Source organism: Suricata suricatta, chromosome 4, assembly GCF_006229205.1.
Source record: "Suricata suricatta isolate VVHF042 chromosome 4, meerkat_22Aug2017_6uvM2_HiC, whole genome shotgun sequence".
Lineage (NCBI taxonomy): Eukaryota > Metazoa > Chordata > Mammalia > Carnivora > Herpestidae > Suricata > Suricata suricatta.
This window is the reverse complement of record NC_043703.1, coordinates 3630913-3650955: the sequence shown is the minus strand read 5'-3', so window position 1 is coordinate 3650955 and position 20043 is coordinate 3630913. Positions and strand designations below refer to the sequence as shown.

The window sequence follows — 20043 nt, the reverse complement described above, 5'->3', positions numbered from 1 at the left end:
TCACAGAGCCCGACGCTGGGCTCAAACTCATGAACTGTGAGATCATGACCTGAGCCAAAGTCAATTCTTAACCAACTGAACCACCGAGGTGTTGATTTTAAATATAAAATCTTTGTGACTATAGACATGCTATCATCATGAGAATCACGTGAGCATCACTGATTCCTGTTCAGGGAGGCATCCCACCTGCTCACAGGATTCCCAAAGCAGTTACTGTCCCCAAGTGGCTGTCCACTTATTGTCCTAAATGTGGCGCATGGCAGCCACCCAGATAAATCCCGGTCATAGCTGGAGACTCAGAGTAGGTGCTGATTCCCGGCGGGACTCCTGGGTTTGGTTGTTGTTGGTGATGGTGGGGACATTGAATGGACCAGCTGCAGTTTTGATTAAGGTGCCTTAGCAGAATTTTATGATATCTTTTCATCCCTTTTGTGCCCCTGTGGCTGAAGATTTAAAGACTGAGTGTTTCTTTTTAAACATCAAATCCTGCCCCGCACCCAGACGTCTCAGCAGAGCTCTGTGGCAGCCTGGTGACGAAGCCACAAATATACAATAAATGCTGAATCAGTTCCAAGCGGCGACACTATAAAAGGAAGGCTCCGCTTCATTATTCTGTTTGGTCCCCAGATGGCTGTTTTTCCTGAGGCTGTTTTTCTGTGGGTTTCATTGTCACAGAAAGACACTGCCATTTCATTTGACCGCGTGTCGATTCTTGTCCCTATGAGGTTGCCATGAACCTATACCCTTTTTAGAGAAAGTGTTTTAACCTACATGTGTGCAGCTTTACACAAAAGGAGTAATGGCGGGCATTACAGTGGATCTCGAGTGATTTGGGAAAGTCTCTATCCTGCTGCTTTGCTTGTTTAAGAATCTTTGGCCTGTCAGATCCCAGATGCGTAGAACAGCGCTCTGCGTATGTTTGCCTTGGAAGAAAATGCACCCTCTTCTTTTTTAAAATTCTTTGTTATGAAATAATTATTATGCAAGTGGCATTTTCTTCATTATGTCTTTGCATCTAGGTTCTTTACAATGTCTGGTCTTAACCCTTCTCAGAGACCTGGAATTTAGCTCACTCTACAATGTGTATGTGTTTATAAGAACAAGATGTTCATTTTATCCGTAGCTGAGTCTCCACCATGGTCTCCATGGGCAACCAACTTAGCATGCAGTCCATGGTTTAATTCAGTTTTACCTGATAATGTAAACAGCCCTTTGGGACAATAGTTCAGATTCTAAGTAGGGAAAAAATATGCTCAAATGGTCCCCACATATTTTCTCCATTAGGCTCATGTGTGGCCGAATCAGGAGGGGCGGGACTTCCTTTTCTGTCACAGTGGCACAAAGTTCTGGAGTTTGGGGTGTTGTGTCCACCCCTTCCCTGGATGTTCTTGGTCCCGTTCCTTATCACCCTCGGGCTGACCCCCATGGTATGCTCAGTTTACCCTCCCAGCCCCTAAGAGCCCACTGTTACATTTTCTGGAACTTGCCAGTTGGTTGTACAACACTGAAACAAACCCTATGGTAAAAATGGAAGTATATCATCAGTTAAGGAGATGGCAATAAAGTCAAGGATAATACTCAGTCCTCATCACTTCCTAACTAGTTCACTGCATATTTCTCTCCCTTGGACCCCTGAAGTCACGTCCGTGTCCTGCGGTGACTGGTTGGAAAGCCGCAGAGCTGTGTGCTGGGTTACACGTCACATCTTTTTCCAACCCTGCGATCAGTGGCATCACGTTGGGAGCCTGAGACGAGAAAATTACACCACAAAACTGGGCTTCATTCACTGTCTTACTCCTTGTGTAGAATTAAGAAGTTTTGGAGGATGTTTTCATTCAGGGCTATACTTACAAATATGTTGTTGGAGCACCTGGATGGTTCAGTAGATTAAGTGACTGACTTCCGCTCAGTCATGATCTCACGGTTCATGACTTTGAGCCCCGCATTGGGCTCTGTGCTAACAGCTCGGAGCCTGGAGCCTGCTTCCGATTGTGTCTCCCTCCCTCTCTGCCCCTGCCCTGCTCATGATCTGTCTCTCTCAAAAATAAATAAACATTAAAAAAACTAAAAATAAATGTATTATGTCAGCACCAAAAATATGACACATTGTCCAAAAAACCTGGTCTTACTTCCACAGGTATCAGTCGGGTGCTTGGTAAGTGAGTGATGTCTGACACACTTCAGGGCAGCTAGCGAACTTTCTGGAAAGGGCCAGATGGAAACTATGCTAAACTTTACAGACCACATGAAGTCTGTGTTGCCCTTTCTTCTTGGATTTTTTGGTTTTTTTTTTTTTCTTCTTATGTACCCCTTTGAAAATGTAAAAATCATTCTTAATTCAAAGCCTTACAAAATCCACTGTGTAATTTGGCCTGCCAGCCATGGTTTTACACCCCCTTGGATCTACTCATCAGTGTCAGCAAAAACACCCACCAGACTGTCAAGGTCACATGCACTAATTACAACCAGAGGCTGGCTGTGGACACAAGAGTTCAACAAAAATCATCAAAATTATTCTGTGGGATCAGTTGGCTATATGGCATTTACAACAGTGACTCATGTATATTTAATTATTTGTAAGTTGTATCAGTAATATGTGTAGTAAACACATAAATGCATATCTGTCTGTACAGCTCTCCATCCCTCTGTATCCATCCATCCATCCATCTCTCTATCCCTCCAACTGTCCATTCATGCTTCCATCCATCCATCCATCCATCCACGCATCCATCCATCCCTCTGTCCATCCACCCATCCCTCCATCCATCCTTCCATCCCTCTTTTGGGCTTGACATATCCCACACTCACCCCCCATGTGGATACTGCAAAATTGGGGTTCTTTATATCCTACGCTTCCATTTGACGTTTAAAAATCAGAAAGTTTTGAGAAAATTGAGAATAAACCTTAAGTTATGGATCGTAGGATATGTTACTATTGGGTTTTGTGACTTAGAATAACTAACAGGAATCACTTGGAGATTGCTACCCAGTGCCAGGATCACGATGAACATATAGTGTTGCACCCTTCCGCTCTCTCAGGGCCCCCATGACCTGAGTCCAACGACTGTCTGTGATTTTGATCTGACGGGACCCTGAGACACAGAGGATCCAGTCACTCTCCACTGGGGCCGGGCCGCATAGCCAGGTGTGTGGAACTGCAAGGCCAGCACGTCACCAGCTCCTGTTATGTGTAATTCACTACACACGTGCAAGGAGGCTTCGACTCAGAATCTGATGATGTTTTACTAATATAATCGGCCTCATCCTGTACTTGTAGTGTGAGAGCTTGGCTGTAAAAACTGTAAAAGTATCAATAGATACTAGTTAATTCAAGATGAATAATTTCATCCGCTAAAAACATACACATTCGGGTAAAAGTGCTATTCATCTTCTGAGTAAATCATTGGTACGCATATTTAATTCACGTTCTGTTGTTGGCAATGGACTTTTCAAAATTAAGGGTAAGAAAGGGTGGCTGGGTTGCTCAGTCAGTTAAGCGTCTGACTCTTGATTTCGGCTCAGGTCATGATCTCATGGTTCCTGAGTTCAAGCCCAGCACTGGGCTCTGCGCTGAGGGTGCGGAACAGAGCCTGCTTGGGATTCTCTCTCTCTCTCTCTCTCTCTCTCTCTCTCTCTCTCTCTCTCTGTCTCCCCATTCTCTCTCTCTCAAAAATAAATAAACATTTAAAAAATCCTTGCAAGTTAAGGGTAAGAAGATGTGAGGGAGCAGGTGTGTCCATGTGTGATGCGTATGTGTAGAGAGACCCGGGACCAGGGGGACAAAGCTCCTGGAAACACAGTGAGGTCAGGAAAGGCAAAGGCTCACCTTCCTAGATGTCCTCCTGATGGCCGGGGGGGCACGATGCCCAAGGAAGCAAATGGAGGCACCACACAACGTCCGGTTACATGCGTGGACAGTTTTGTTGTAACACACTACCCACATCGGGAGAATTTGTGTGATGAGAAGAATTAAATTCTTAATTGGAGAAAGAGCATCATCAAGGGAGGTCATTTAGAAGAGGAACAGGTGTGGACATTGTCCTACTAAGGATGCTCCCAGGGTGAGGACGGGCGTGAACAGGTGCAGGTCCGAGAAGCCACTTGTGGCCGCCGTGGCGCGAGCCCAGGAATGTGTCTGACTCCCCTGGGAAGAGATATTTGGATGAAGGCACTCTGAGTTCAGGAAGGGCTGGGCGTGGGGTGTCTCTGCAGTCACCACGTAACCCTCATTGTGGACGGGCTGTTCACCTCCAGCGCATATGCCATCAAAGAGATGGCTCTCCTGGAGAGGGGCCTGCTGGCATGGCCGTGTCCACCAGGACCCGCTGGCGCCCCTCTGATGTGCGGTCAGCTTTGGGGAAGATGGCGGCAGGTGAAAGAGTTGGGCTGCTGTAGTGAAGAAGGGGCTTCCAGGTAACACCCCAGACCCCCCGGAACTTGATGGAAAATGACAGTGTGTTCAGTGAGGCATGAGGTTGAATAGGAGCCATTTAATACAGTTTCGTGTTACAGTGGAAAAAAGAGTCACTGTTGCTTTAATTATAGTTTTTGTGGAAAATGCATTAATAGCTTTTTATTGAGACCGTGATACTGCTATTAACTGGGGAAACCACGACGGAGCTTTGGAGACCTAATGGGCCTTCCCGCGCCGCTGGCCCTGGAGCCGATGTAGGAAGCGGGGGACACACCAGCCCCTCATGCCGGGGGTTCCCTGTTCTCATGAGTTCCCCTCTGCTGTTAAATGGAGGCACAGGTCACCTTCCAACTGGGCATTTAGTGTGAGAGTTGGCGTATGTTTTGACCCATTTGGCATTGTTCTTTTTAAATTTTTTTAATGTTTTATTTATTTTTGAGGGAGAGAGACAGAGCGTGAGTTGGGGAGGGGCAGAGAGAGAGGGAGACACAGAATCTGAAGCAGCTCCAGGCTCGGAGCTGTCAGCACAGAGCCCGACCCGGGGCTTGAACCCACGGACTGTGAGATCATGACCTGAGCCGAAGTCGGACGTTTAACTGACTGAGCCATGCGGACGCCCCAAAATTACTAATTTAGATAGAAATGGACTGTCCCACAGGACCTTTTGAAAAGAATGGACACCCTACCAAGACGCTCACGTGACTGGAAGTTTAACGTGCAAAGTATAAACTTTGGTTTAAGCCACTGGGTCCTAATGAGATTAAAGAATCAAGTGAACTGAACCTGTGCCTCCATGAGCCCAGGGAGGTGATTTCTTTTTATTATTTTGCCCTACAGAGGGTCTGCAGACTAGACACCTGGAAACAATAAACTGTAAAAGTGTGTTCTCCTTTCTGGAAGACAGTCTGGAGGTGCCTCAAAAAACTAAAAATAGAACTACCATGTGACCCAGAAATTGCACTACTAGGTATGTATCCAAAGGATACAGAAGTGCTGATTCGAAGGGACACACCTACCCCAGTGTGTATACCAGTGCTGTCAGCAATAGGCCAAGTATGGAGAGAGCCCAAACATCCGTTGACTGGTGAACAGATCAAGAAGAATTGGTGTATCTCTACAACAGAGTGTTACTCGGGGATCAAAATGAACGAAATCTTGCCATTTGCAACAACATGGATGGAACTAGAATGTATCATGCTGAGTGAAATAAGTCAGGCAGAGAAAGATAAATATCATACGATGTCACTCATATGTGGAGTTTAAGAAACACAACAAATGACCATAGGGGAAGGGCAGGGAAAGTAAGATAAAAACAGAGAGGGAGGCAAACCATAAGAGACTCTTAACTACAGAGAATAAACTGAGGGCTGCTGGAGGGGAGGGGAAGGGGTAGATGGGGGATGGGCGTTAAGGAGGGCGCCTGTGGGGATGAGTTCTACGGAAGAGATGAATCACTGGGTTCTACTCCTGAAGCCAGTACTGCGCTATATTTAGCTACTTGAATTTAGGTAAATTTTTTAAAAACGTGTTCCTTTTTCTGAATAATTTGTCCAGCTGTAAGAGGAAATTGCACGGACGCATAGAGGAATATGTTTGAATGTGTGAGTAGACAGGGCCAGCCCTGCATACAGGAAGCAAGGTCAGAGGACGAGCAGGGCGTCTTCTTTGGCCTCTGTGGCCGTTTGTGTTTTAGATATGAATGAACTGTGTTCACGGTGTGGATGACAGACGCGGTAACCGCCTTCTCCTCTTTCCGTCCTGCAGCGCTGCGGCTCCTGAAGGAGGGCGCGGATCCGCACACCCCTGTTTCCTCAGGAGGGTCCCTGCTGCATCTGGTGAGAGCCGTGTGGCCTGGGCAGGCCTGGGGGGGGCGGGGGGGCAGGGGATCAGATGTGGCTCCAAACTCAGTTGCCAAATGTGCATCTGCCAGAGGATGAATGATCAACACATGACGTTTCCAAATGATCAGGCTTGGATCATTGACCTGTGGTGTTTACTTATGACTGCATTGAAGTTTGTAATTAATCGTTGACACCTGTGGTCAGAACTTCTGCCCTAAAGAAGAATCTGTTGGAGTGCCTGGGGGACTCAGTCAGTTGAGTGACCGACTTCGGCTTAGGTCGTGATCTCACAGTTCGTGAGTTCAAGCCCCATGTTGGGCTCTGTATTGACAGCTCAGAGCCTGGAGCCTCCTTCTGATTCTGTGTCTCCTTCTCTCTCTGCCCCTCCCCCATTTATGCTCTGTCTCTGTCTCTCAATAATAAATGTAAAAAATTTAAAAAAGTCTATAGGAAAAGAAGTAGGTGGTATTGAATCCATTGTAGACTACTAGGCAATCCTTCTTTTGCTTCTACAAGTGGTCTCTGTTGCTAATGTGAACTTTTTCAATACTCTGCTTGTGACCAGGTTCATATAAATGTGAGTAAAGCTTACCTACATTCTTCTGGAGACCCAGCAGGGAATCAGTGAATCAGCAAACAAATAATTATGTAAACAAAAGAATACTAGCTTCCTGTGCAAGAAATTTTTACTGATTCAGTGAAAGATTAAGTAAAAGGATTCAAGTTAGTGGTCTTTAGGACTCATTTAATGATGAAGACTTCATTTTGAGAAATAGAAAATTAACATAACATGCAAAACCCAACTTAGGATCATCTACCAAGGTCAGAGATCAGCTGTATTTCTTCACGGTACAGTGAACTACGTTAAAGGAGGCGATGCATCAAACAGCCGGAAGCTTCTGGACTCGGCACGGGTTCTTAGCCTTGACTGCCTGTCGGAATCACCACAGAGCTGTAAGACACCAATACCAAGCCCGTGCCTGGAGCTTCTGGCTTGATTTTCCCAGGCTATCGCCATTCTGAGCTCCCTCAGCTGATTCTGATTCGCAGCCTAGGCTGAGAGCCGGTGCCTAGAAGAGAAACTTGTACCTGCCGAAGGCTCAAGATGTCCGGGGTCCAGACATTCCTCTTACGCACGCAGCAGAATAGAAAGGGACTCAATATTGATAGGAGACAGTCTGCAGAAGAAATGTAAACTGTTTCTCTCCAGCGTTTCTGAAGACAGAGAGATTTCTAGACTACTTTTCCTTCTCTGGGGGGCTTTGGTTTGGAAATCTCTCCATTTTATGCTCAGATCATGATGTGGCTTGTGGGATGTGTCTGCGGAGTTGTGCCTCGTTAGTCCCCGGGTCCCAGGTCCGATGGTGGTGAGTAGTCCTAGGCTAGGGACGTGCTGCCAAAAGCTTTCTGGAGACAAACATCCTCCTCTAGCCGACATGATGATCTCTCTGCCGAGGGTGCAGCGATCGGCATGTTCAGAAGACACCAGGCCAGGCTCTGCTTTCTTTCCTTGGGTGAGCCAGTCCTGGCTCTGTGTCTTCCATCGAAAGATGATCAGGAGAGGATTAGGTCCCTTGCCAGCCACTTCTGGTCCTTGCCTCTCATATCTAACTTCATGCACACTTGCTCCTTTCATTAAACTTGAGGAGATGCTGAAGCTCATGGAGGCTCATTTTTCCCATCTGTGAAATGGGCAAATTATCTGTACTCCGAGTATTTATTATGATACATCATGGCATGGGTGGAATGATCAAATAGATAAGAAAATAACTTTTAAGCCACAAAATGCCTTTGATATGTTAGATATCGATCAATATATACATTGTATTGTATTATTTATGATGTATTTTCATATAAAGTAATTTTTCATTCTCAGTGTGGTTGGGAATGCACCTATATTACCTTCCTAGTTGGAAACAGAAGAATGAAACAGTGTGGCCGGATTCACACAGTAGTAGATAGGACAGGGCTGCACCTCTGGCCTTGGACGAGAAATACAACGCTCTGGCTGCGCGTGGTCCCCGTGGTACCGGCAGGTGCTCATTTAAGTTTTCGGAGAGCTTACCGTTATTCTAATCCAGCTGCTGGAAGACCTTTCCCGTAAGCAAATCATGTCAGTTTATTGTTAATATTTCCAAGAGTGCATTATTACTGAGTGTGCGTCTTTGCAAGAGAAAGAAACAGGCTCTTTATGGATATAATGCATTTGAGCGTCATGAGCCCATCGAAGTACCTCCAAGCGATCGGCAAATCAGCAATTGCTTTGGGGACATTTAACACACAGCCAGGTGCCACTGCCTCCCTTCACACAGACCACTGACACCCTCCCCTGTACCATCCTCCCTTCCCTGGGGAAGCCGCGTGCTCTCTCATCCCCCGACCTCCTCGCCTACCGCACAGTCTGTTCCCACGCAGAAGCCCGGTCAGCGTCACACCTCAGAATGTCCCCGACGCCTTCCTTCCCGCTCAGAGAAAAGCCCAGAGTCCTCTGTAGAGCCATCCCGCGACCTGCCCCCACCGTGGCCCATGCCCCGCCCACTCCCCTCTTGCTCCCGTGGCGGCTTGCTGTGCCCACGTTCCTGGCGGGCGCTCCCCGCCCCCCTTCCCACCTGGACCATTGCTCCGCAGGTGTCCACGCAGCCATGCCTTCGTTTGCTTTGGGTCTCTGCTCAGAAGTCCTCGCACACAAACGCCTTCTCTGGAGGCTGCAGGGGCGTCCCACCAGGCCCCAGAGCCAGCTGGACTTCCGTCTGGCTGCTGGGCTCTCTCTGGTGCCCCCGTACAGGCGACGGGCCCTCACGAGTTCCCTCTGTTTATGAGACCGTGCAGTCCTGAGCGCAGGCACTGGGCTAGTCTCCTCAGCCTGCCGTGGGGCAGTGGGCGGGTGGGGGTGCCCAGCACTCAGAAGATCCTCAGCGGGTTGGGCGAGCAGCAAGGCTAAGGTGTTAACTACTTAATTAATATCTGATGCTGTGATGGATATTAGGGGTGCGAAGGCTCAGAACACATTCTGTGCTCATATGGAGTTTAGTTTTCTGAGGGAGGAGAAAAACACTGAGTCGAAGACCCAGAAGAGGGGTAAGCAGGCCGGCAGGAGGAAGACCAGAAGGTCCCGCCTGCCCTGGGAGAACATTCCCACATCTTGACAGACCCTCCTGGTCGGATTTAGTTACTCTTTTATCCAAGATCTGCCAGCCCACCCTCCTGGCTTCTCCTCCCCATCTTGTCACGGCGGATTCTAATTAACGGATGATATGCCTTTTCTCTCTGCTAGACCGAATTTTCAAAACCCATGACTGTCAGATATTTTCATATCCTTGGCGTGTGACATATAGGAAATACTTGATCCATCGTCCATGAACGAATGAATGCAGGGCTCCAGGGACATGAGCATCTTTTTGGCTAACGTGAAGTTAGCTATCTGAGGCCCAGGTCACAGAGTACAAAGATTCAGAAATGGTGGAATCAGAAGGAAAAAGAGAGGTTTCAAGCGATAAGGTAGAGGGAAACGCCGTGTTAATTCCCCACTCGGTGCACGTATGTGGCATTTCTCTGCCGTCAGGCAGGGCTGCAAGCCTCAGATAAAGGGCAGGTGGCGGAGGAGTGTGTGTGAGTAAGCCCAGTGACAGCCCTCCACCGCGGGCTCTGCCGAGTCCCCCTTTCCTGGGGCCCCCAAGTAAATAAAAGCAAATGAAAAATTGAAGGTTGCCAGAGAGAGAAAATTGCAGGTTTGCACTTGCCGTAGGTACTGAAAAAGGCAATTTAGGCATCTGAAATGTCAAGTGAGCATCGCTGCGCTCACCCCACCTTGGGGGCGTCCTGCCTCGGGAAACCTGGTGTGCGATCCGCACCGAAGCGCTAATTATAGACGCTGAGATCAACGTCCTTGGGGAAAAGGCAGCACATGTTTGTTTGTGTGGGCCACCGAGAGTGAGCTGTGCAGACTCCCAGAGTTCTGTTTGTTTAACTCCGAGATTCCTCCCTGAGCTCCTGATTCCGAGTGTAGATTTCGCTACATTTGTCCGAGAAGAGCCAGCAGATCGTTGATGCTGGAGATGAACAAAATGCCTCGTATCACCGGTGAAGACTGGAGACAAGGGTGCTAGTGCGCTTTATCACAGAGAATCTTTAGTTTTATCTGCTTTTAACATTTTCAGCCAATACCTCCAGTTAGCTTCCCTACCCTTCATTAAATAATTCATGTCCCAAATATGACAGGTGTCAAGTCCTAGGACAGACTGAGGGGAAATAGTGACACCCCAGAAATTTAATCTCAGGAGGGCAGTAAGGACGAACACTCAGATTTAACTCTCTGGAGGAAATTATGGGCGTGCCTGGGAGGCTCAGTCACTTAAACATCTGACTCTTGATTTCGGCTGAGATCATGATCTCAGGGTTTGTGAATTTGATCCCACCAGTTTCTGTGCTGAGGGTTCAAAGCCTGCTTAGGATTCTCTCTCTGTCTCTGTCTCCCTCTGCCCCTTCCCTGCTCATACTCTCTCTCTCACTCAAAATAAATAAGTAACCTTAAAAAATAAATTATGATAGGGGCGCCTGGGTGGCCCAGTCATTTGAGCATACAGCTTCGGCTCAGGTCATGATCTCACAGTTCATGGGTTTGAGCCCCGCATTGGGCCCTGTGCTAACAGTTCAGAGCCTAGAGCCTGCTTCTGATTCTGACCCTCCCCTGCTCGCACTCTCTCTTTCTGTCTCTCAAAAAAAAAAATACAAAAAACATAAACAATTACATTTATGGATTTGGAAACAGAATCACACAGGTTTTGCTAAAATGCTGTCCAGGGTTTTATGTTCTGACCTATAATAAGTGAGCTCTTGAAAGGAGCTCTGGATGCTAACCAAACCCTCTTGAATGGGGGCATGAAATCCAAATTCTTTTAATGTTGTACTGTGACAGCCACAGACCCCAGTGACATTTAAGCGAAATGTTAGAAACAGGAAACACCCTTCCTTCGACCTGGTGGATTCTGGTTTCACTTCAAGACAGGCTTTTGCACAGTGGGCATCAGGTGGCTATCCAAAATAGTGAGCCTCAGCACATACAGAAATATGTTCACGGCATATTGGTAAGTGCCAAAAGTAGGTTAGTGTATAGTGTGTTTAGTACAGTCAGATAGATGAGACAAGAAAGAACGGGAGAATCTTATTTAAGAGCAGAGAAAATCTTGATGGCTAGAGAAAAATGCTAAGTGGCTCAGGTTGGGGAAAGGAGACAAAGTCTTTTTATTTTCCGCTATCTTTTTACATCCTGCTGGACCATTTAAAATAATCAGCGTGTGTGTTTCATATAATAAAAGAAATCAATTAAAGTGGTTATGGCTGCATTTTTATTAGAAGCTTAAATTTTAATCACTTCCTGCTCTTATGAGAAGGTCTGGGGTCTGAACTGGCCGTTCGCGGGTGTCACTGTACGTATCTTTCACGTCTCAGGACCCGGGAGAAGCTGTAGTCCTTAGAAAATAACTACAGGAGCAGCTATTCAACCTTGTCGTATCTTTTTAAACATTTTTTGGGTTTTATTTATTTTTGAGGTAGAGAGAGACGGAACCTGAGTGGGGGAGGGGCAGAGAGAGAGGGAGAAACAGAATCCGAACCAGCTCCAGGCTCTGAGCTGTCAGGACAGAGCCCCACCCGGGGCTTGAATCTATGAATCATGAGATCATGACCTGAGCCGAAGTCGGACGCTTAGCCGACTGAGACACCCAGGGCGCCCCAACATTTTAGTATCTTTTAAGCTGAGAAGAAAATAGTATATTTTGAAAAGAGTTAGAATATTAGGACTATGGAGGAAATGTCTGAAGAAAAATTTTATTTTATTAAAAATTTCTATTTTTTTTAAATATTTATTATTGAAAGACAGAGATAGAGCATGAGCGGGGAGGGGCAGAGAGAGGGGGAGACATAGAATTCGAAGCAGACTCCAGGCTCCGAGCTGTCAGCACAGAGCTTCACACAGAGCTTGAACCCATGAACTGCTAAATCATGACCTGAGCTACAGTCAGATGCTTAACCAGCTGAGCCCCCCAGGTGCCCCAGATTTTATTTATTTTATTTTTAATGTTTGTTTAGTTTTGAGACAGAGAGATAGCTTGTGAGTGAGGGAGGGGCAGAGAGAGAGGGAGACACAGAATCGGAACCAGGCTCCAGCCTCCAAGCCATCAGCACAGAGCCCGACGTGGGGTTTGAACTCACAAACTGTGAGATCGTGACCTGAGCTGAAATCGGACACTTAACCAATTGAGCCATCCAGGCACCCTGATTTTTATTTCATTTTAAAGTTTATTTACTTATTTTGGAAGGAGTTTCAGAGAAAGAGAGAGAGAGAAAGAGAGAGAGAGACAGAATCCCAAGCAGGCTCTGCACTGTCAGCACAGAGCCCAGCACAGGGCTTGATCTCACGAATCATGAGATCATGATCTGAGCTGAAATCTAGAGTCAGATGCTTAACTGACTGATCTACCCAGGAGCCCCCAGAACGATTTTATCTTAAAACTGATTTAGGTATGAAAGAGCAGACATGGTGGGTAGATGTGTGGAAGTTGTCTATGCTCTGTCCTGCCCACCCACTCAGGAGCTTCTGGGCATCGACCATGTAACTCCACCCTCCTTTGCTTCCCTGGAAGGTAAAGGGGGAAAGCAGTAAGGCTAAGTGCTGGCAAGAAAATGAACCATAGGAGGAGAAACTGTGCCCTCTCCAGGGGCTGGTCCTGGGAGTTTCTTGGGTCATGAGAAATAGGGGAGGTTGATACAAGATGATACTATAGGAAACAGAGGGAACTGAATGAGCAAAATGGACACAAGACCATGATGTCATTGAGCAGCAGAGCCCAACCATCCTGCAGTCTGAAGAGGACACTCCAAAGTGCGGAAGCATAAGAAGGAGAGTTTCTGTTGCCTGGAAACCATGACTTCTTTAAATTTTCCAGGGATGTAATTAAGATTCAAAATTTTTTTTAATGTTTTACTTATTTTTGAGAGATGGAGAGAGACTGAGTGTGAGTGGGGGAGGGGCAGAAAGCGAGGGAGACACAGAATCGGAAGTGGCGCCAGGCTCCAGAGCCCAATGTGGGGCTCAAACTCATGAACTGTGAGGTCATGACCTGAGCAGAAGTCAGACGCTCACCGACTTAGTTCCCCAGGTGCCCCAAGACTCAAATTTCTGACCCGAATGTGCTTTGTAGAATCCCACATCTCATTTGTCCATGAGAATCATGGCATCCATAACTGGAAAGCCTGAGTCCAAGTTTTTTTTTTTTATCATTAATAGAGTTTCTGTCTGAATCTCAAATGAAAATCATAACGCTGATCTGCATAGTAGGTATATTTATATTTGGACTGCCTGCGTGCATGGTTGGAGTGAAAAGGTCCACCTTGTGGCCTTTCTCAGAAGGCCACCAGAAACTCAGGGGAGTTGGCTTGCCATCTTGGAGCAAATATACCACACGAGACTTGTTCATTCAACAGCAAATTCTAAAAAATTCACTAGTAAAGATACCAGTGAGATACTTGTTTTGTTTCGTTTTATCTCTGAAACAATAGAACCTAACTTATAATGAATCAGAATCTTTGATGACAGGGTAAAGCCAGATGGGCAAGGAATTCTTCTCAGATCCCTTTGACCACCTGAACCCCTCTGAGAAAAATCACAGTTGACCAGCATTTCGACCACTGATCAGAGCATTTCCAAATGGAACTTGGATGTTGCCCCCAAAAGGTTTTCCCCGACCTGAAACTCACATGCTCAGAAAGGCCTCCCATGTCAAATGACGTGTGATTCTCCAAAGAACTATTTTCATTCCTCCTCCAGATTGTTCATGCCGCTTCCTACTTTGGGGTGCTTCTCTGAGGTGGCCCCCAAGCTCCCTTCCCCATCATACTTCTCTGCTGACTGGATCACCCTCTTGAATTTGGCTAGTGACTGGGGACAATATCTAGTTCATAATACCACTTCTGGCTAGGCCCAGCACTGGGCACATGGGAGATTTCAATGAATAATTAATGGATTATGAAAGTCTCTACCCCTACCTCACCCCACAGTCCGTCAAGACTCAGATCCTTTGCTGAGTATCCCATACCGGAGTGTCCAGTTCCATTCAGGCTGTTAGGTAGCCCCGAACTGTGACTCCTTAGCATGCTCTGAACACCCTCCATCTCATTTAAGTGGGTTGTCTTTTCTCAAGTGTGGTAACTATGTCATTAAACTTTACATGTGCACTTCCAATCACTGTGCCTGGACTAGCATGGTGCCTGATAAAATCTTGGTGATTCAAAGTGAAGCAAATTGATGTTGGAGCCAAAAGGGAAGGGTTTACATTCATGTAAAAGGATAAAAGTTTTGGGGCACCTGAGTTGCTCAGTCGGTTGGGCATCCAGCTTTGGCTGAGGCCATGATCTCATGGTTCATGGGTTCGAGCCCCGCATCGGGCTCTGTGCTGAGCTAGCTCAGAGCCTGGAGCCTGCTTCCGATCCTGTGTCTCCCTCTCTCTCAGACCCTCCCCTGCTCATGCTGTCTCTCTCTCTCTCTCTCTCAAAAATAAATTAAAAAAAAACATTTAAAAAGTTTAAAAAATGATAAAAGTTTTATTAGGATTTTAAAATTTCTGGAAATGCATCAGTGGTACATCCGAGTCGCTTAGCCAGTTTTATAATTAGTGTTGGGGTTCAACCAGCTGGAAGATATGTGTGTTTGGAAGGCAGGTGGCCGTAATAACCATAATTCAACTCCAAATGGCCTGGAGGCAGGGTGGGCTGGTGATACTTACCAGAGAGAAGATATGGATCTTCTTTGACTTATGATGGGGTTATGTCTGGATAAATCATGGAAGCTGAAGATACCATTAAGTCAAAAACGCATTTAATCCGTCTAACCTACTGAACATTACAGCTGAGCCTAGCCTGTCTTAAATGTGCTCAGAACACGGACATTAGCTTACAATTGGGCAAAAATCATTGAACGCAAAGCTCATTTCCAATAAAATGTTGACTCTCTCACGTAATTTATTGAATTCTCTACTGAAAGCGACACACACAGAATGGTTACATGCGAGCAGAATGGTCGTCAGAGTCTCGGTGGTCTTCGCTCACGACGGTGTGGCCCGCGTCTGCGGCCCAGCAGCACGAGAGGGTGAACCGCATGTCCCCAGCCCCGGATGTGGTTCAAATTCAAAATTCTCTCACACCTTTGTAATGTCAAAAAATCATTAAGTTGAACCATGGTAAGTCAGAGACCATCTGTACATGAGAAGCAAAAATGATGAGAAGTATGTTCAAGACTGTATGATGAGTGTGATCATTCAGTGTGCGATAGTGAAAGAGAAGTAGAGTGATTTTGTGCAGATGCAGGCACTGGCTGGAAGGGCTGACCATTGGGATTGGTGTTCCATGCAAAGGGCCCTATAAAAGTTCCAGAGAGATTTCAAAAATCTTATTTTATTATTTAAATTTAAAAACAATTTTTTTATTTATTTTTGAAAAAGAGAGAAAGAAAGTGTGAGCAGGGGAGGGTCTAAGAGAGAGGTAGACACAGAGTATGAAGACAGGCTCTGGGCTCTGAGCTGTCAGCACAGAGCCTGATTCTGGGCTCGAACCCACAAACCTTGAGATCATGACCTGAGCTGAAGCTGGATGCTCAACTGACTGAGTCACCCAAGTACCTCTCTAAAATTTTAAAATTGCAACAAATTCAAATTCATTTTGATATAAATCTGTGTGTGTGTGTGTGTCTATCTGTCTCTGTGTGTCCCTGTCTCTGTCTTTGTCCATCAGTGTCTGGTTGTAGAAATGTTGTGAACCATTGAGAACCCATAAATATAAGACAGGATAAATGGACAATGATGAAAACAAATTGATCGTATAAATCATATTGCTTCCCCTCACCCCACAGCTTCTAGAGGGTTCTTACATAATTTTTTTTGTTTAGTAGTAGACCTGTGCTTAGCACATGATATCCACTCCCTAACTGATACCTGGATCGAATTGGATGTTGTCCCAGGACCATTTTGCTTGTGTGCTCTGTCCCAGTAGTCTTGAAATCAACACAGAGGAGTAAAAAAAGGAAGTGTGCCCTGAAAATGTAATAGACCTTGAGAAGGCTAGTATCACAGTACATCCAACTCGTGTTTAAAAAAAAAAAAACCCAAAACTTGAAAAAGGTAACTGCCGTGTATGACCCATGAGTGTGTGACTTCACTGTTTGTAGAAATCTCTTGGTTTTCTGAGTGATAGATTTCAGGTTCTTTAGGACATACTCACTTGCCAACCAGAAGCAATAAATACATAAAATATCCCTTATGACAAGATGTAGGGAGAAGGCAGAACATTTCAAGTTTAAAATTGTCTATATTTGTTATTTGGTTTCCATGGTTTCTCGGGTCTTTTCAGCCAAATCAGTAATACATGTCACATTGGGTTTGAACATCATGAAGCGTCACCTTGTTTAGAAACGATTCCAGGAGCCGAAGCATGTGTCCCCGTGAAGCTGTGGACGCTGATGTAGTGTGGAGAGTGTTCCTCGTCCCCAGTCTTTAGCAACTCAATAAACAGTCTTGGGGGAAGGAGCTATTCATCCTGTTGCTCTCTAAGTATGAGTTAGGAGGGAGAACGTGGTGTTTTCGTCACCATGGGCTGTGATATTGGGACTTAGTACTTAGTGTGGGGACAGATTTGGCAGCAATAAACCAGAGGTAACTCAAGTAAAATGTGGTGGTTTGTGGGGTCCTGGAGTCGAGACACTTCACGCTTTCAGAGAAGGTGGATAACCCAGTGTTGCTGAGGTCCTCAGACTTTGGGGACACTTGTGATCCTAGTCCCTAACGTTGATGAAAGAGGAGAACAGCCCCATTGAGAGAAGAGGGGTAGTTTGTAAGGATAGAGTGAATCTTAGAAAGAAGCACTTTAAGGTGAACAGGCAATGATTCTAAAACAACCAATAAGCTAAGAAGCACCCCAATGGTATAGTCAGTGGAGCATGTGATTCTTGATCTCGGGGCCATGAATTCAAGCTCCATGTTGGGCATAAAGCTTAAAAAAATATCAATAAGTTCAGAAAATGGCCAAGCATTTTCAGGGCCTGATAGGAGAAAATTTTCCCTACACTGAAGAAGGCCGCAGGAGAGATGGTGTTTCCAGAGAGATAGATTTCCATTGAGGTTCTGTGGACATTTCCGGAGTTTATTTGGAATGGACCAAGTTACAGAGGTTGGCTGAAAGGAAGAGCAGCATGTGGACTTGAGCAGCAAGTTGAGAGGTTTGGTAGCTTGGGGAGGGCTTCATAGGCATGTGGTCCATGTGAGGGGTCCATGCTTGGTTTCATGTTCCACTCTCACCGTCTTGAAATTCTTAGCCATTTTTTAATAAGGGGCCTCACTGGGTTTTTTGGTTTTTTTTTTTTTTTTTTTGCACTGGGTCCCACAACTTACGCAGCCAGCCCTGCCTGGACCTTGGAGAGGCAGGGGAAAGGGGTGGGAGGAGCCTGACACTTGGCTCCAGCCAGCCGGCCGGGAAGACTGGGGGTGTCAGACTCTCGTGGTTCAGCCACCTCCTTGGTGCTCCAAGCTGTTGCCAGAAACTGGCTGACATGACGAACAGAGCCTGAATTGGAAGGAAGATTTGCTAGCTTGAAGAAAACTCTTTCTGTTGAGAATTAGGTTTACTACCTAACAATGATGTTGTAAGAACATTGTTACGGGAATGTTCAACCATCATAATCTTTTCAGACAAGTGTGATTAGAAGGTATTTATTGCTGTCAAATTATTATTCATGATCCATGAAAATGTGAATCTCAAAATTACCTTGCTTGAGAGAGACTCATATCATTTTCAACTCTGTATCCCATTAAGTCTTTTTTGGTAAAAGACACTGAAAAGCCAAACCATAGGTATCTGGGAATTGTAAATGCAGACCCCCGAGGTGCAGGTTGAAGGTATCTGGACAGACACACGGCAGAGGAGGATGCATCACTGTTGATTCTGCAGTGAGTTATCAGAATGATAAAGAGAACAGAGTAGAAATTACCAGCATGTGAATTTCCTAAAATAAATTGGATCCAGGCCCCAATTCTAAAACCTATTTATTGAGCCTTTATACTCTGATCCACATCTTATTAGCCATTGTATCCAATCCTGCAGCCACTGTCCATGGGGCCAAGGTTCATGCCGTCTTCATTACTGTTACACAGACCCGGCACATCACAGATGTAGAGGTCTTGGCTCAGAGCTGAAACTGATCCCTCAGAGTTCACATCTGTCACTGCCCCCCCTGTGCTTCCAGCATCCCAGTACTGATGGGGTGCCAGGCCCTTTGGAGGGGATGTGCGCCATGATTTTGCATTGCACTGACTATGTTCTTGAGGCCACCAGGTACTGGAGGAAGATGTGAATGTTTTTCCATGACTCTGTTAGCTGGTGAACCACAGTTCATGCATCCTTTTTCTCTCTCTCCCTTCCTTCCTTCCTTCTTTCCTTCCTTCCTTCCTTCCTTCCTTCTTTCCTTCCTTCCTTCCTTCCTTCCTTCCTTCCTTCCTTCCTTCCTTCCTTCCTGTGAAATATCAGTAAACAGTTGGGCTATCTTCTAATTACTAATTTTAATGGGAATTCAATAATAAAGAAAAACATAAATCAATCCATGTAGTCCCACTGCACTCTGTGTGGTTCCTGTCTGGAGATTTCCCACGGTTCACCAATATTCTGTCCACTTATTTAAAGTCATTTTTTGCCCCCAGTCCCTTCTTGTAATCTGTGTTACTGGTTCACCTTTTTTGTCTTTTCCAACATCCTGTCCGTTGTTGATTCCATTCCTTGGTGGAGTTTTCATCTCAGCCGTGGAGGAACATGGGAGTCCTTTTGCCTCTTCCATGTCTCTGCTTACAGTATTCAAAGGTTTCCCAGTTTTTTGAACGTATGAATTGTGGTTATCCTAACTGTGACACACAGATTTGCTCCTCCCTTAGGCATATCACTTGTGAGCTGCTTCCCCATTGACCATTCTTTCTCCTCCTTATGGGTCCTCTTTGCCTACTTTCTTATATATCTGGTTGTCTCTTCTTGGATGTTAGACATGGTGAATTTTGCCTAGGTGAGTACTGAATATTTTTGTGTTTCTTTAAATAATCTTGAACTGTGTTTGTGGGAGGAATTGATGTTATTTGGAAATAGTGTGCTCCTTTGAGAACTTGATCTTGATACTTCCGGGTGGGAGCACGGTAGCATTCAGCCCAGGGCTCGTAGCTCCCTGTCCCCTGCACTGACCATGGGCTCCGCCCAAGGCCACCCTATGGGTAGGTTTCTGTTCTGGCTGCTGAAACAGACACTGCTGTGGCAATTCATGAGCTCCGATGCCTCTTCCTTTTCAGAGGGTTCTGTCACTGACCCTGGGTCGTTTCCTGGGGTGCCAGTGCTGATCATGACCTTTCTGTGTGCTCGAGGGGGTCTTCTGCAGATCTTTGACATTCTCTCTGCAGCTCTGTCCTCTCTGTCACACTGTCCTGTGCACACAGGCCAGCTCGGTCTCTGAACTTTCAGTTCAACCTCTCTTTTTTTTTTAATTTTTTAATTTTTTAAAATTTATTTTTGAGAGAGAGAGAGCGAGAGAGAGAGAGAGAGCGCATGAGCAAGGGAGGGTAGAGAGAGAAGGAGTCACAGGATCTGAAGCAGGCTCCAGGCTCTGAGCTAGCGGTCAGCACAAAGCCTGATGCGGGGCTTGAACCCCCGAACCGTGAGCTCATGACCTGAGCCGAAGCCGGACGCTTAACTGACTGAGCCTCCCAGGTGCCC

General features: G+C 46.0%; 1 protein-coding gene across 1 annotated transcript in view; it reads left to right on the top strand.

Moving 5' to 3' along the window:
* The window catches only part of MYO16 (myosin XVI), a 465799-nt gene that overhangs the window by 64367 nt on the left and 381389 nt on the right, over positions 1-20043 (top strand). Inside the window, exon 3 of the mRNA XM_029938403.1 lies at positions 6179-6249. Coding sequence (XP_029794263.1) covers positions 6179-6249 — 71 coding nt within the window. The remainder of the gene's footprint in view (positions 1-6178; positions 6250-20043) is intronic.